This window comes from Mercenaria mercenaria, chromosome 1 (genome assembly GCF_021730395.1).
Source record: "Mercenaria mercenaria strain notata chromosome 1, MADL_Memer_1, whole genome shotgun sequence".
Taxonomy (NCBI): Eukaryota; Metazoa; Mollusca; class Bivalvia; order Venerida; family Veneridae; genus Mercenaria; species Mercenaria mercenaria.
This window is the reverse complement of record NC_069361.1, coordinates 56,166,636-56,180,352: the sequence shown is the minus strand read 5'-3', so window position 1 is coordinate 56,180,352 and position 13,717 is coordinate 56,166,636. Positions and strand designations below refer to the sequence as shown.

The 13,717-nt window shown below is 34.5% G+C and overlaps 1 protein-coding gene across 8 annotated transcripts in view; it reads right to left on the bottom strand.

Moving 5' to 3' along the window:
- Positions 1–8,341: 8,341 nt before the first annotated feature.
- The window catches only part of LOC123566392 (uncharacterized), a 151,087-nt gene continuing 145,711 nt past the window's right edge, over positions 8,342–13,717 (bottom strand). For 6 of the 8 annotated variants that reach the window (XM_053548560.1, XM_053548563.1, XM_053548564.1 and 3 more), the window contains 3 exons: positions 13,573–13,620; positions 12,512–12,620; positions 8,342–11,908 (listed from right to left, as the gene is read on the bottom strand). In XM_053548560.1, the coding sequence (XP_053404535.1) occupies positions 11,603–11,908; positions 12,512–12,620; positions 13,573–13,620 (463 nt within the window). In that variant the 3' untranslated portion in view covers positions 8,342–11,602. The remainder of the gene's footprint in view (positions 11,909–12,511; positions 12,621–13,572; positions 13,621–13,717) is intronic. The other 2 variants (XR_008371779.1, XM_053548571.1) reach the window with 2 other exon arrangements.

Below are 13,717 nucleotides of genomic sequence, written 5' to 3'. Positions count from 1 at the left end.
TAGAGAGGTGTTAGATGCTTATTAGTCCCCTACTGGTTGAAAACAGTTTCGGGGACTATAGGAATGCGCTTTTCCGTCATTCCGTCTGTCCGTCCGTCCGTCTGTCCGTCCGTCCGTCCGTCTGTCCGTCCGTCCGCCCGTCCGTCTGTCCGTCCGCATGTTCCCCATGATGAGACGACGTGTCATGCGCAAAACCCGGACCCCTAGCTCAAAGGTCAAGGTCACAGTTGGAGGTCAAAGGTCAACAGGGCTTTTTTCCTGTCCGGTCCATAACTCTCCCATCCATGAAGAGATTTTAATATTACTTGGCACAAATGTTCCCCATGAGAAGACGACGTGTCATGTGCAAAACCTAGACACCTAGCTTAAAGGTCAAGGTCACAATTTGAGGTCAAAGGTCAACAAGGCTTTTTTCCTGTCCGGTCCATAACTCTCCCATCTATGAAGGGATTTTAATATTACTTGGCACAAATGTACATCATAATAAGACGATGTGTCATGCACAACTTTCAAACCCCTAGCTCAAAGGTCAAGGTCACACTTTGCAGTCAAATGTTAACATAGCATGAACAGGGTCTGTTTCGTGTCCGGTCCATAACTCTGACATTCATTAAGGAATTTTAATATCACTTAGCACAAGTGTTCCCCATGATGAGACGACGTGTCGTGCGCAAATCCCAGACCCCTAGCTCAAAGGTCAAGGTCACAATTGGGGGTCAAAGGTCAATAAGATTTTTTCCCTGTCCGATCCAGAACTCTGTCATCCATCAAGGGATTACAATATTACTTGGCATAAATGTTTCCCATGATGAGACGACGTGTCATGCACAACACCCAGTACCCTTGCTTAAAGGTCAAGGTCACACTTTGAGATCAAAGGTCAAGAGGATTTTTTTCCTGTCCGGTCTATAACTTTGTCATGCAAAGCAGGATTTAGATATCAGTTGGCACAAATATTCCCCTGGATGAGACAACATGTCATGCGCAAGAACCAGGTCCCTAGGTCTAAGGTCAAGGTCATATTTAGAGGTCAAAGGTCAAATTCAAGAATGACTTTGTACGGAACATTTCTTCTTCATGCATGGAGGGATTTTGATGTAACTTGGACCAAATGTTCACCACCATGAGGCACCCTTGTTTTTAGAATTACGTCCCTTTGTTGTTACTATAAATAGATTTTATTTTAACTTTTTTATTACCGGCGGTAGAGAAAAATTGAGACCACTTTTCTGTGGTACAGCATGCATGTTACATCCAATTTTTAGGTGTATTTTGACCTATCTCTACCTGGTAAAGAGTTTCTTGTGGACTTATATTATATAGATTTTTTTTTTTTTTTTTTTTTTTTTTTTTAAAGATTAATTTCCCTTTGTTGTTACTATAAATAACTTACATGATAACATTTTTATAATCAGCCCAAAAAAATCAATATGAAAACAACTATAGGTTTTTGTAGATATAAATTTTAATCCAAGTGTTTTGTTATAACATAGTGTATATATAGTACAATATTGTTTATACATCATTGACAGATATCAGTTCATTATGTTATACTGCAGTAGAGAAAATTAGGTGCCTTCTAGTAGGGGACTTTGTATTGCATGGCAATACTTCATTCACTTGTTTATACCTGAAATTCATTACAAACCTCATATGGTCAGGTTTTGTTTCATTAAAATTAAAATCAAAATGTTAAGTGCCATTTGTGGATTGTTATTTTTTTTGTTGTCCTGTTATTTATAAATATTTGTTTTCATACTGTGATTGTATGTCTCAGAGGTTGTTATAACTCACCAAAGCTGTGCTTGTGGTATTTACGCAAACCAAATTGCTGATTGATTAAAGGGAATTAGGGTATTTAAATGTTTTTGGGACATGCCATCCTCACTCTTGTCTTGAATTTAACTTATTTCAGAAAGTGTAAATAAATAATTCCCTGCTGGCTAAAACAGAAAATGACTGAAACTAGTCCATTACATTTAAAGTCAAAGTCACAATTGCCCTTTGTGATAAAGGTCTAACAAACCTTTATAGCTAGACCTCAGTATATGTTCAGGCATGATGTGCTAGGGGTGTCAATACACCACTTGGATTTTTTTGGTCTAAAACGTTTGTAGGAGGGTTTGTGAACATGTCTTGTACCAAAAATCTGATGTTGTGTTTTCAAAAACACCATGTTTAAAAAAATGTAAGCAGGTGTGCCAAGGTATGCCAGTGGGATGATTGCACGTGTTGCGTAGATGGCCATTCTGATTCAGGGCCAAAGGTAAAGGTCACTGTAAACCCCAGCTTTAAAAGTAACCATGGAATGTGTTGGCCTTTAGAATATATAGCATGATTTGATCTGTTAGTTCAAAGTCTTTTCATATTTAATTTTAGAGCAAACTTTATGATCAATAAAAGTCAGAACTGGCTATCATAGTTTGGGATCATCAGGTGTTTTATATTTACCATGATTCTGGGTGTCTTGCAAGTTTTCTTTTTCTTGTAAATGGTAGTGTATCTTTTTTGTGTATTATATTTCAAGCCATGTGCAAGGGGTTTGTAAGAGTTTTGATATTACGGTTGTTTACAGACGGCAGCGCAAGAGAAATTATGAAATTGAACTTCCTTTTAAGGTGCAGGCCTATATTTTAAAGTATTGACTGATCATAAATAATTATAAATAATCATAAATAAGATTTGCTGTTTGCTGATATGGTATTATGTATACTGCTAGTAACAAGTTTTCCATGTATTTTATATAAACTTTTACTGCCTAACCTATATTTTTCAACATTGAGTACTTTGTACTCTTGTAGGAGTTTTCTGACTAGTGCTGCTTAAAACTCACTGAATTACTTTCTTTTACTGTTACTTATAAATGAAATTACTTTTTCAAATTGAGAAATATTTGAGCCATGCCATGAGAAAACCAACATAGTGCATTTGCGACTGGCATGGATCAAGACCAGCCTGCGCATCAGCGCAATCTGGTCAGGATCCATGCTGTTCGCTTTCACAGCCTATTGAAATCAGAGAAACTGTTAGGGAACAGCATGGATCTTGACCAGACTGCGCGGATGCGCAGGCTGGCTTGGATCCATGCGGGTTGCAAATGCACTACATTGATTTTCTCATGGTGCGGCTCAATTTTGACATGGTGTAGACCTTGAAATGTTTGCGATGGCAAAACTTCACATTTCTGCCATTTTCACATCTGGAGAGTGAAATTATTGATTTATATTTAGCTAGCAATAATTTTGCAACTAACAACTATTCTATCTTGCAAAGTACACTGGTTTTTTTTTACAAATGCTAACTTAAAAAGAACAAAATAAGTTAGGCTTACAGTTTGATTTTTCTAATAATACAGTTAAGTATTGTATTTGCTGCTGCATTTTGTTATCTTTTGAAGGGTAGAAATTTGTTTCTAATTTTACAGTTGTGAAATTTGATGAAAGTTTTTTATGCCCCCGAAGGTGGGAAGGTGGGCATATTAAAATCGCACTGTTCGTCCACGAGTGCGTCCATATATTGCTCCGCATCGCAGTGCACTTGTTCTCTTGCCTCAGAGGTATATTTGAAATATTGATACCCGTTAGTTTATCCCCCTTGCACTATCACAATTGAGTGGAAAATGAAAACAGGTTTATACACAAGATCATAATTTTTTTGTATGATTTTTCATTGCTTCACTGCTTCAGAAGCTTATTTATTGAAAAAAAATAACTTTAAACTATTTGATAATAAAGCGAAGTATCACTGTGTACTGTATAGTGAAGATACCACATCTTTTATTGTAACAACTTGTCATATTTATGAACATTTGTTGTGATAGGCAACAGGTAGGATTAATAAATGTAAACCTTGATTATCTATGCCTATACCTTTGCAGTTGTCCTGCAGCAGTACCAGTTCAATTATGTGTTTTATATTTTTAAATTGTATCATTTTTTAAAAAATATTTATTGTTAATTTTGTTCACTTTGTTATGAATGCAAACCTTCAGAAAGTTTGCAAGTGTCATATTGGAGATATACCACAGAATAAAAGAACAAGAATTATAATCATCATCTTCAGTTTGTTCTTTATTACCTCCCTTTAAGGTTAATTACCATATACATGTACCTATCTTTATCTATCAGTATACAGATGCAGGTGATTCCAAAGGGTTGTAAGATTTTATTGACCTTCATAATGTTTATTTTTAGTCTTTTTGTGGCTGCTATAAAATGTTGCCCAACAACTGTTCACTTTCACTATCACTTCATGTTACTATTTTTGGTGCTTTGGAATAATCAGTTCTACTTTTAAGGGGACAGAATGGAGGCAAGATGGGTGTTTAACAGTTCATAACCTCTTAGGAACAAGACTCTATTAGTGAGTTTGCTTAGTTTTGTTCTATGCTCCCAAAAGGTGTTACAAATTTCATTATTTCTTTGTAAAGCCTTTTTTAGCTCACCAGAGCACAAAGTGCTCAAGGTGAGCTATTGTGACCGGTCATTGTCCGGCGTCCGGCAATATTTGCCTTATGAACATTCTAGAGGCCACATTTGTGACCCAATCTTTATGAAACTTGGTCAGAATGTTAGCCTTGATGGGGTCAAAAACTAGGTCACCCGGTCGAATCAAAGTAAAAGCTTGTGAACACTTCAAGAGGCCACAGTTGTGACTCAATCTTTATGAAACTTGGCAAGAATGTTTGTCTTGATCATTTCTAGGTCCAGTTTGAAACTGGGTCATGTGGGGTAAAAAACTAGGTCACTAGGCAAGATCAAAGGAAAATCTTGTCAACACTCTAGAGACTACAATTTAAGTTTGAAAATCATGAGAATTAGTCAGAATGTTTGTCTTGATAATCTATAGGTCAGGTTCGAATCTGGGTCGTGTGGGGTCAAAACTAGGTCACCCGGTCAAATCAAAGGAAAAGCCTGTGAACTCTTTAGAGGCCACAGTTGTGACCCATCTTTATGAAACTTTGCCAGAATGTTTATCTTGATGATCTCTAGGTCAGGTTTGAATCTGAGTCATGTGGGGTCAAAAACTAGGTCAGTAGGCCAGATCAAAGGAAAATCTTGTGAGCACTCTAGAGGCCACAGTTGTTTCCCAATCTTTATGAAACTTGGTCAGAATGTTAAACTTTGTCTTTATGATCTCTAGGTCAACTCTGAAACTGGGTAATATGGGTCAAAAACTAGGTCACATGGTCAAATCAAAGGAGAAGTTTGTGAACACTCTAAAGGCAACAGTTGTGACTCAATCTTTATGAAACTTAATCAGAATGTTTGTCCTGATGACTTCTAGGTCAAGTTTGAAACTTGGTCATGTAGGGTCAAAAACTAGGTCACCTGGTCAAATCAAAGGAAAAGCTTATGAACACTATAGAGCTTGCAGTTGTGACCCATCTTTATGAAACTTGGTCAGAATGTTTTTCTTGATGATCTCTAGGTCAAAATCGAAACTGGGTAACGTGGGGTAAAAAACTAGGTCAGTAAGCCAAATTTGGTGAGTGATATAGGGCCATCACGGCTCTCTGGTTTTGTTTTCTCTAGGCTACTAATGAAGATTTTTTTGATGGGTTTAACGTCACACGGACACGATTACATAGGTCCAGCTTTTCATGGTGGAGGACAACCAAGGTGCCCCGCTGGGCATTATTTCATCATGAGAGGGCACCTGGGTAGAAACACCAACCTTCCGCAAGCCAGCTTGATGACTTCCTCACATGAAGAATTGAACATCAGTGAAATGCTACTTATTTGAAGTCGGCGACTTTAACCGCTCGACCACAGAGGCCCCTACTTATGTAGAGGGTTCAATCCTGGGGTACGGCGTTTGTGAAGATAAGACAGAAAGTCTCACATCCTCCAACTATCATTCATATATGAGCAAGTTGTCTCGTACTTGTGGAGAGCAAGATATTACTGGTACAAAATCATTGCACACTGGGCACTACTGATGTAAAAATAACTGAAATATTATTGAAACTATATGTCCATAGAACACTGGTGCCCCACCAACTTCCTGTCACTGTAAATGGTTTCAAGACTTGAGGTGAAATATTTTTTAAGATAAATGCAACATAAACACTTTGTGTATTTTTCACTAAACAAAGTAAAATAACTCTGGTATGCCCGAGTGAAATTGCAAACAGATGGGTAGGTGCACAACTTCAAAAAATCCCAGTATGCAACTGTCCTCTAATGTTTCATGACTAAGTCCAATACATTTAAAGATATGTGTATCACAATCTTTTATGCACATTAAGGAGGTAGGTTACCTTGTTACAAGGGTAAATTCAAGTTAGTTGAACCGCAGCATTCTTTTGTATTTCATGTAATATGAAGTTTTAACTGCTACAATCTCAATTTCGTTTGTCTCTATCCCTTCAAGTTAAATTTGTATCCAGGTTTGAAGAACATGACCCTCCAAAGGTATTTCATATTGAAAGAAGAAGGAAAATACGGATATTTAACACTTTTCAGTGTATTTTAGTTTCATCGATATCCGTAGAAGTCTGCATAATTGATAATTTTACTAATATGCACGTTAGCTTTCTAATATAAGCTTAAAATGTATATGTCGCGGGGCTCATGTTTCCATGGTAATGCATTTTCTCTCATTTTTAAACAACTATGTATAAAAATAAGGGTTTTCGACGGCCTCAGTGCTATTCTGTTAATGACCAACAGGGAATATTTGGGTAATATTATTAGCAAAATACTAAGCACTTTACATTGTACCCAATTTTTCTTAAAGTTTAAAGTAACCATGGCAACGGAGATGTTTAAAATAGCTTATATCTTGCTTTTTGTCCTAATTTTTTTTATAGAAAGTATTGAATAAGATTATCTTTCTAGTTGATGTAGCTTTAAAACATATTATTTCTAACGTAAGTTATATTTTCGTGTTATTTGCATTTATTCAAACAAATATCACAGCTCAGAATACTTACAGCAGTACCCCTCGTCTGGAATTTTTCAAGGAAAAATCGATCAGCATGCTGCTTTTATTCTCATGGATATTGTTGAAATGAAAATAAAAAGCCGAAGCTGTGTTTCTTATATAGACCAGGTTCAACGCTTTTAAATTTTACATTTAGATACATAGGTCACGGGCTTCGTTTCCATGGTAACATCAATTAAATTCAAGAAACCACAATTTTCTACTGAAATTGCAACAATTTTAGATCTTAGTTTTAGTACATAAGTAACAAATTATCAACGGAACCTGAAAAATAGGTATTAGAAATCAAACTGCTAGATTTTTTATTTGAAAATGGCCGTAACAAGTAACCTTTCACCCAACTATATTCCAAATAACATTGCTTATCATCATCCATTTTCTTACATTCCGCATAACATTTCAATATATCTACATAAAAGAAGCAAAATATTGATTATTATTCAGAGCAAAAGAGTCATAAAAAATATTTCAGCAAATAATGGTTATTTGAAAATAGTTAAAGTAAAGAAAATGCACAGAATTACGTACTTTCAAGATAAAAGCTATTAATTTTGCGCGGTAACTGACACGTAACGTCATGACGTCATTTTAAGGCAACATTGTTTTGAAGCGTTTCTGCAGCAATTTATTCATTATTTCTGCATTATTAAACCATAAAGCATCAGATCGAAGACAGGTTCATGATTAATTTTCAGAAGAATGAATATACAGACACATTTAATTTGTCGTTAACGCCGTCGTAAATCGTCACGTTAGCTTCCGGTTGGACATGCGCACATACAAATATGAAGGTAACCTACCTCCTTAAGTTAACGCATATTTTTGACTAAGTCAAGAACCATAACTCTGGTCTTGCTGAGTGAAATTCCAAACAAACTCCAGGTGCATGTCATTATGCTGAATACTATTCCTACAATATTATGTTCCATAATCCCAGGACACACTTTTTGAGATATATGACAAATTTTTAGGCCCTTTTTATGCAGAATTATGACCAAGTTTAAGGCTGTAACTCTTGTGTTCAATCCCAATTAAAACACCAGTGTGCGACTTCACATGCTGAATGACAATCCTGTTAGGTTTGATGACTCTGGGTTAAATACTTCTTAAGATATGCACGACACAAATTCAGACAGACAGACAGATAATTTTGACTAGGTAAAGGGCCATAACTCTAATCTGGTTTTGCAAATTCCCAATTAAAACATCAGGTGCACAATTTCACATGCTGAATGACAATTCTGTGAGATTTGATAACTGTCTGTCAAATACTTTTTATGATATGATCAACACAAAATCTGATGGAAGGACAGACAAGGGCAACTAAGAACTCTAAAAACCACCCAAAAATGATAGCAAAAGCCTTACCAAATGAACAAACAAGGTCAAAATGTCAGCATCTTTAGTATTTTATTACGAAAATTATAAATACTTTTCATTTAACAATATCATCAATTTTAGTTAAACACTAAAACAAAACATAATTAGCCTTGCTATAAAACAAAACAAAATGCAGCTATGCAAATAAAAAAAAGATAAAACAAAAATATACTAATCCTTTCTGAACAAAGTCAAATCTTACAAAAATACTGAAGAAAAAATAATAAATATCAGTCTTTTATATACAATCAGAAGAAACTGCTTGGTAACAGCATCACTACAACTTGTATATACAAGTGGAATAATTGTCAAAGCAAACTGCAATGAAGTATAAGAGTTTCCAAAAATCTCTCGGAATCTGGCAAAGCACATACCATTAAGAAGTTATTTCAGTACTTCCAGTCTGTGTTAACAAAGGAAAAGGAGCAAGCCATGTACAATTTAAAGCAAAAACACCTTGGAGGAGTTTCTTGCAAGAATCAGGTTTGTGGTTTTGAAGAAATGAAATGCATTTCATTCACATACTTAAAGAGCGAAGAAGATATATTCAATGCCCAGGAAATGTGTTATAATGTATAAATACATTGGACAGGTGATCATAAAATAAATAAATTTTTGTTTTAAATGGCAATAAAGTTAAAAAGTATAAGTAAGTATACAGAACCATAAACCTTCACTAAAACACGTGGCTACAATGTACCTTACCTCCTTAACTTATCCACATTACACCTTTTATGAATGCCCCTCTTTATTAAAAAATTATGAACTCTGATAATACCTAATTTACAAAATTTCAACTTTTTCTATGTCCATTTTCTTTGATTTCATTCCACCAAAATTGTTATAATGTTAAAATTAAATTATTATTTAAATTATGCTATAATGAATATAAAAAATGCATACTTTAGATTTCAGTCAATTAAATATATATATTATTGAATGTTATGTTGAAACATAATGACTTTTACATAATTAATACACTAGGCCAGTTTAAATTAATTCCTAAGTTGCAATGTATTTACCAAATTTTAAAATGTGCGTTCAGTTTCATCAATGAAGAAGAAATAAAACCATATAAATTAAAATCAAAATAAAATTGGCATGCAAATGTAATTATCTATACAGGCAATGCTAGTAAAGTAGGAATTAATTTAGTCTGGCCTTAAAACACAAATTATAAATATAAATTATGTATAGACAAGAAACTAAAGTCAGTGCACCTGAATCCTTATTATTTTGAGAAAATGGACGGAATCACAAAATAAAAATAGCTTTACTCCAGGTCATATAAACAGGGGAGATTACTATTGTGTGCATGGAAACATAAATTTCAACACAAGGGAAGTAATTCATGTATGCCCAAACACATGCAAATCAATAAAAGTGGTCTTTAATATTGTCTATAACAAAAAACAAAGTGATCAATACATAAAATAATAAGTAAAAATGCTAGCTGCACTAAATATTTGTGAGACATTTAATTATTGTGTCAAATAAATTTGTGATAAAATATAAATACACAAAAAAAGTTCAAAAACAATTCTGCTTAATTGTTTGAGTCTGAAATACTATCCTTTAAACAAGTACACTAAAATACAGCTTTTGCATAAGCTTAACGCAGAATGTTTGTATCTTTAAAAAAGTGCATATTTTATTACTTTGTAATACTGAATGTTAATTGTGAACAAAAAATGAAACAACTACAGTTGAAACAGGGTATCTCGAATTCCAAGGGACTAAAATATGAGCTGCGCCATGAGAAAACCAACAAAGTGTATTAGCGACCAGCATGGAACCAGACCAGCCTGCGCATCCGCGCAGTCTGGTCAGGATCCATGCTGTTCGCTAACGGTTTCTGTAATTACAATAGGCTTTGAAAGCAAACAGCATGGATCCTGACCAGACTGCGCGGATGGGCAGGCTGGTCTGGATCCATGCTGGTCGCAAACGCACTATGTTGGTTTTCTCATGGTGCGGCTCAAATGTTTTTTCTCAAGATAACTGAAATCTGACTTAAAATGATTTTTTGTGCACATGTTTTCGGGACTTGAAAATGTCTTCGAGACAGCTGCAAGTTTGAGAATTTAGCGAGTTCCAGATAACAAGTTTCAGCTGTATCATATTTTATATGTGAAATCAAAAATTTTAACTAGCAAATGAAATCTTATCATGACATTTTTCAGCTGCACATAGCTTTTCATCTTTGGGATATCCATGGAAACTAATTCTGCCATTTTAAGACAGCTTATGCTAGCTCAATTTCTGATGGCAACCCTGCCATTGGTCCATTTCAAATAAGTCATAAGATACAACCAATCGCATACTTCAGATGTTGCTCAACTACAATTTCAAATTTACCTACGAAGTAGCCCAGTTGATCATATTTCAATACCTGGAATAGAAACCCATAACCTATGTCAATTTATGTCTATAAAAATCTGCATCATTGAATGGAAGTCTTGTAAATACCCGTCTCGTCAAGACATTAATTACAATCAATAAAATCTAAAAGAAGTTTTACAGTTTGTGACAGAAATAATTGTTTATAGTTCCAATTTAATATAAAAAGAATAAGGTACGTGGAACACACAGACAAGACGGGTCAATTCGAATTCAATCAATTTAAAAACAACAAAATTTAATTATTAAAACTCTTAACCTACTGTATGTACTTACAAGTTATTTAAGGGCCAAGCCCACCATTTTGTAGAGAAAGGTAATCCTTTTGCAGAATAGGATCATCTTGTGCTTTAATCTAAACTAAAATCTAAATCTAATATCACAATGTTATTATAATTTGGCACCATAATTATCACAGTCATTATTCTCACAAGTCAAAAGTTCACTAAATCTCTGTCCATCTGCTTAATTATTCATCAAACATCCCTAGTCCTCACAAACTCCCATTCAGCTGATTAGTTTCCAGTTAATTAACTAGCTATGTTTCATCTACAGTTATGTGCATTATAAAACACCTTTTGTCATGTCTATTTCTGTGTGTGATCTGGATTATGATACTGGAATGAATCATCTCTGTATTTCGCATGATTTTTTAAGGATAATCATGACTTTCATGATTCATTTATATATGCATTTTGAAAAATGTACTTTTTTATATGCATATCTAAAACATAAATTAATTTCACATGCATATTCAAAACACACGATCATCAAGATTTCAACTAATAACATCACAAATCAGCCATATATGAACCTTATAAGTATAATGAACACAGTATTAGGGAATGATCCAACTTAGCACTTTTGAATTTTGTCATCGTTTGTGTCGATTAATTCTTGCTTTAATATCTTCTGCTCTAATAGGTCGCAGTCTTTTTATCGTATCCTCATCCAAAGCATTATGCTGAGGTCTATGACCTGGATCCGAGAAAGTGTCGGAGTCGTATGACAACACAGAGGATGTATCCGACCTATCATGATACAGTTCGTAGGTTCCTCGTAGCACGCCACCTGTTGGTGACCGTTCATTTGGAATGATGTGTTCACGTGCATACGCAGAGTAAGGGCTGTACGGGCCAGCTTCATCATCTCGTAGACAATCCAAGTTTAAAGATAGGGGCTGAAATATGGAACAACTAATTAAAATATAAAATAAATCATGCTTTGAATTGAAATTCAATTTCGTATCTTTTGAGAATCTTACAATTAAAATGACTTTTGTGAAAGGGAAGTACTCTTCTTTTGTACCTTCATACATGAAACAACTACAGTTGAAACTGGGTATCTCAAATTCCAAGAGACTAAAATATGACAGAAATGGCAGAAATTTGTTTGCTATAAAATAATGCAAACAAATCTGACCTTTTGGTAATACATTGCAACTGCTGAAACAGGCAAATACTGCCATATAAAGGCAGGTTATTTATTTGTGAACTGCATCACTTCTTAGACACATTAACCTGTCTGAAGCAATCGCCTCTGTTTAACCTTTAGCCTGCTGGTCGCAAGTGATTCTGCCTTTGTGACCAGTGCAGATCGTCTTATTTGCTACTCAGTCAGTAAATTTTCAGTGAACACCCCTTCAAATAATAAATGGTATTGCCCAAATTGAATGATGGACCAGTCCATCTTAGAAATTTAGCAGGCTAAAGATTAACAATGAAATTTGAGACTTCCCAGTAAGTACAGACTACAGACACTGCATATAAATATAGGTACTTACATTATCTAGTTGCCTAGCAACAGGCGACGTACTGGATCTCCCTGGTAACCGGGGGTCAGACTGTGACCTTGGTGAAATTCCTGGAACATCTGGCCTAGATGAACTGCTCCTGTAAACACGGTAAATGACCATTATAAACTATGAACTTCATAACATAAGCAATTTTTTTTCTCTCTCAAAAGTCTAATCTACATGTCTGAATATTACTCTGTGTTGCAAACGAAAAACATTCTTTACTGATTGACATGCAAAAACAATCACACAGAACAAACTCTTCTGAATGCATACTTCAAACTGACTGAACAAAAACAAACAAAAAATTAATTGAACTCTTGCAACAAAAATGTGCAAAAAATCGTGGCAATTGAAAGTAATGTGCAAATTCAAATAAGTACTGAATTATAAAATCATAGGTTTCTAAATTTCATAAATTCAAATCTATATTTCTACCAATCTAATACTGCTACATTGTACAGACTTCTACTGCTTGAGAAACTTTTTAATTATTCTACTATATAAAGTTAAGCGCAAGACTGGTGTATGTGGGGAAAATTGAATTCTTCTAGATTACATGATTCTATAATGGCATATCTGTGAAAAGAAAACTGCTCCAAAACCTGACTTACCATTAAAATTTTTAACAGAGTACATTATAGAAAAATTGCAATATTATCACACTGCATTCCAAAAATTTCTCACAACCCATGCTAAAATTTCACGTACAATAAAGTACTGTCACCTAAAGAAAGTCAAAACGTAATATTACAGTATAAATAAGAGCTACCTCAAACTTCATTTTTCACTAAGTTACAAAAAATTAGCATCACACTAGCAAGTTACATGTACATAAACAATCCCTTTAAGTACACTTAAGTTAGTCAATTAATTTGGAACAATTAAATGTTAAAGGTACATTCCGTCCCCAAAAATCTGGCATAGTCGAACTAGGAATTTTTGGAAAGCAGTGTTAATGCAGTGTTGTACGCTGCAAAAGCCATTTGTATATGTATAAGATATTGCCTATCAGAATTAAAGCAACATGCAATGGTGTACATTGATACCTCTTTCTAAAAGTTGAACTGAATAATGTCATATATCGCAACAAAGGCCTGAAAAAATTCCATGCAAAAGTTAGGTAAGTTGTAACTAAACTAAAACATTACAATTCTGTCGAACCATTTATAATTTGTTATAAAATATATACTT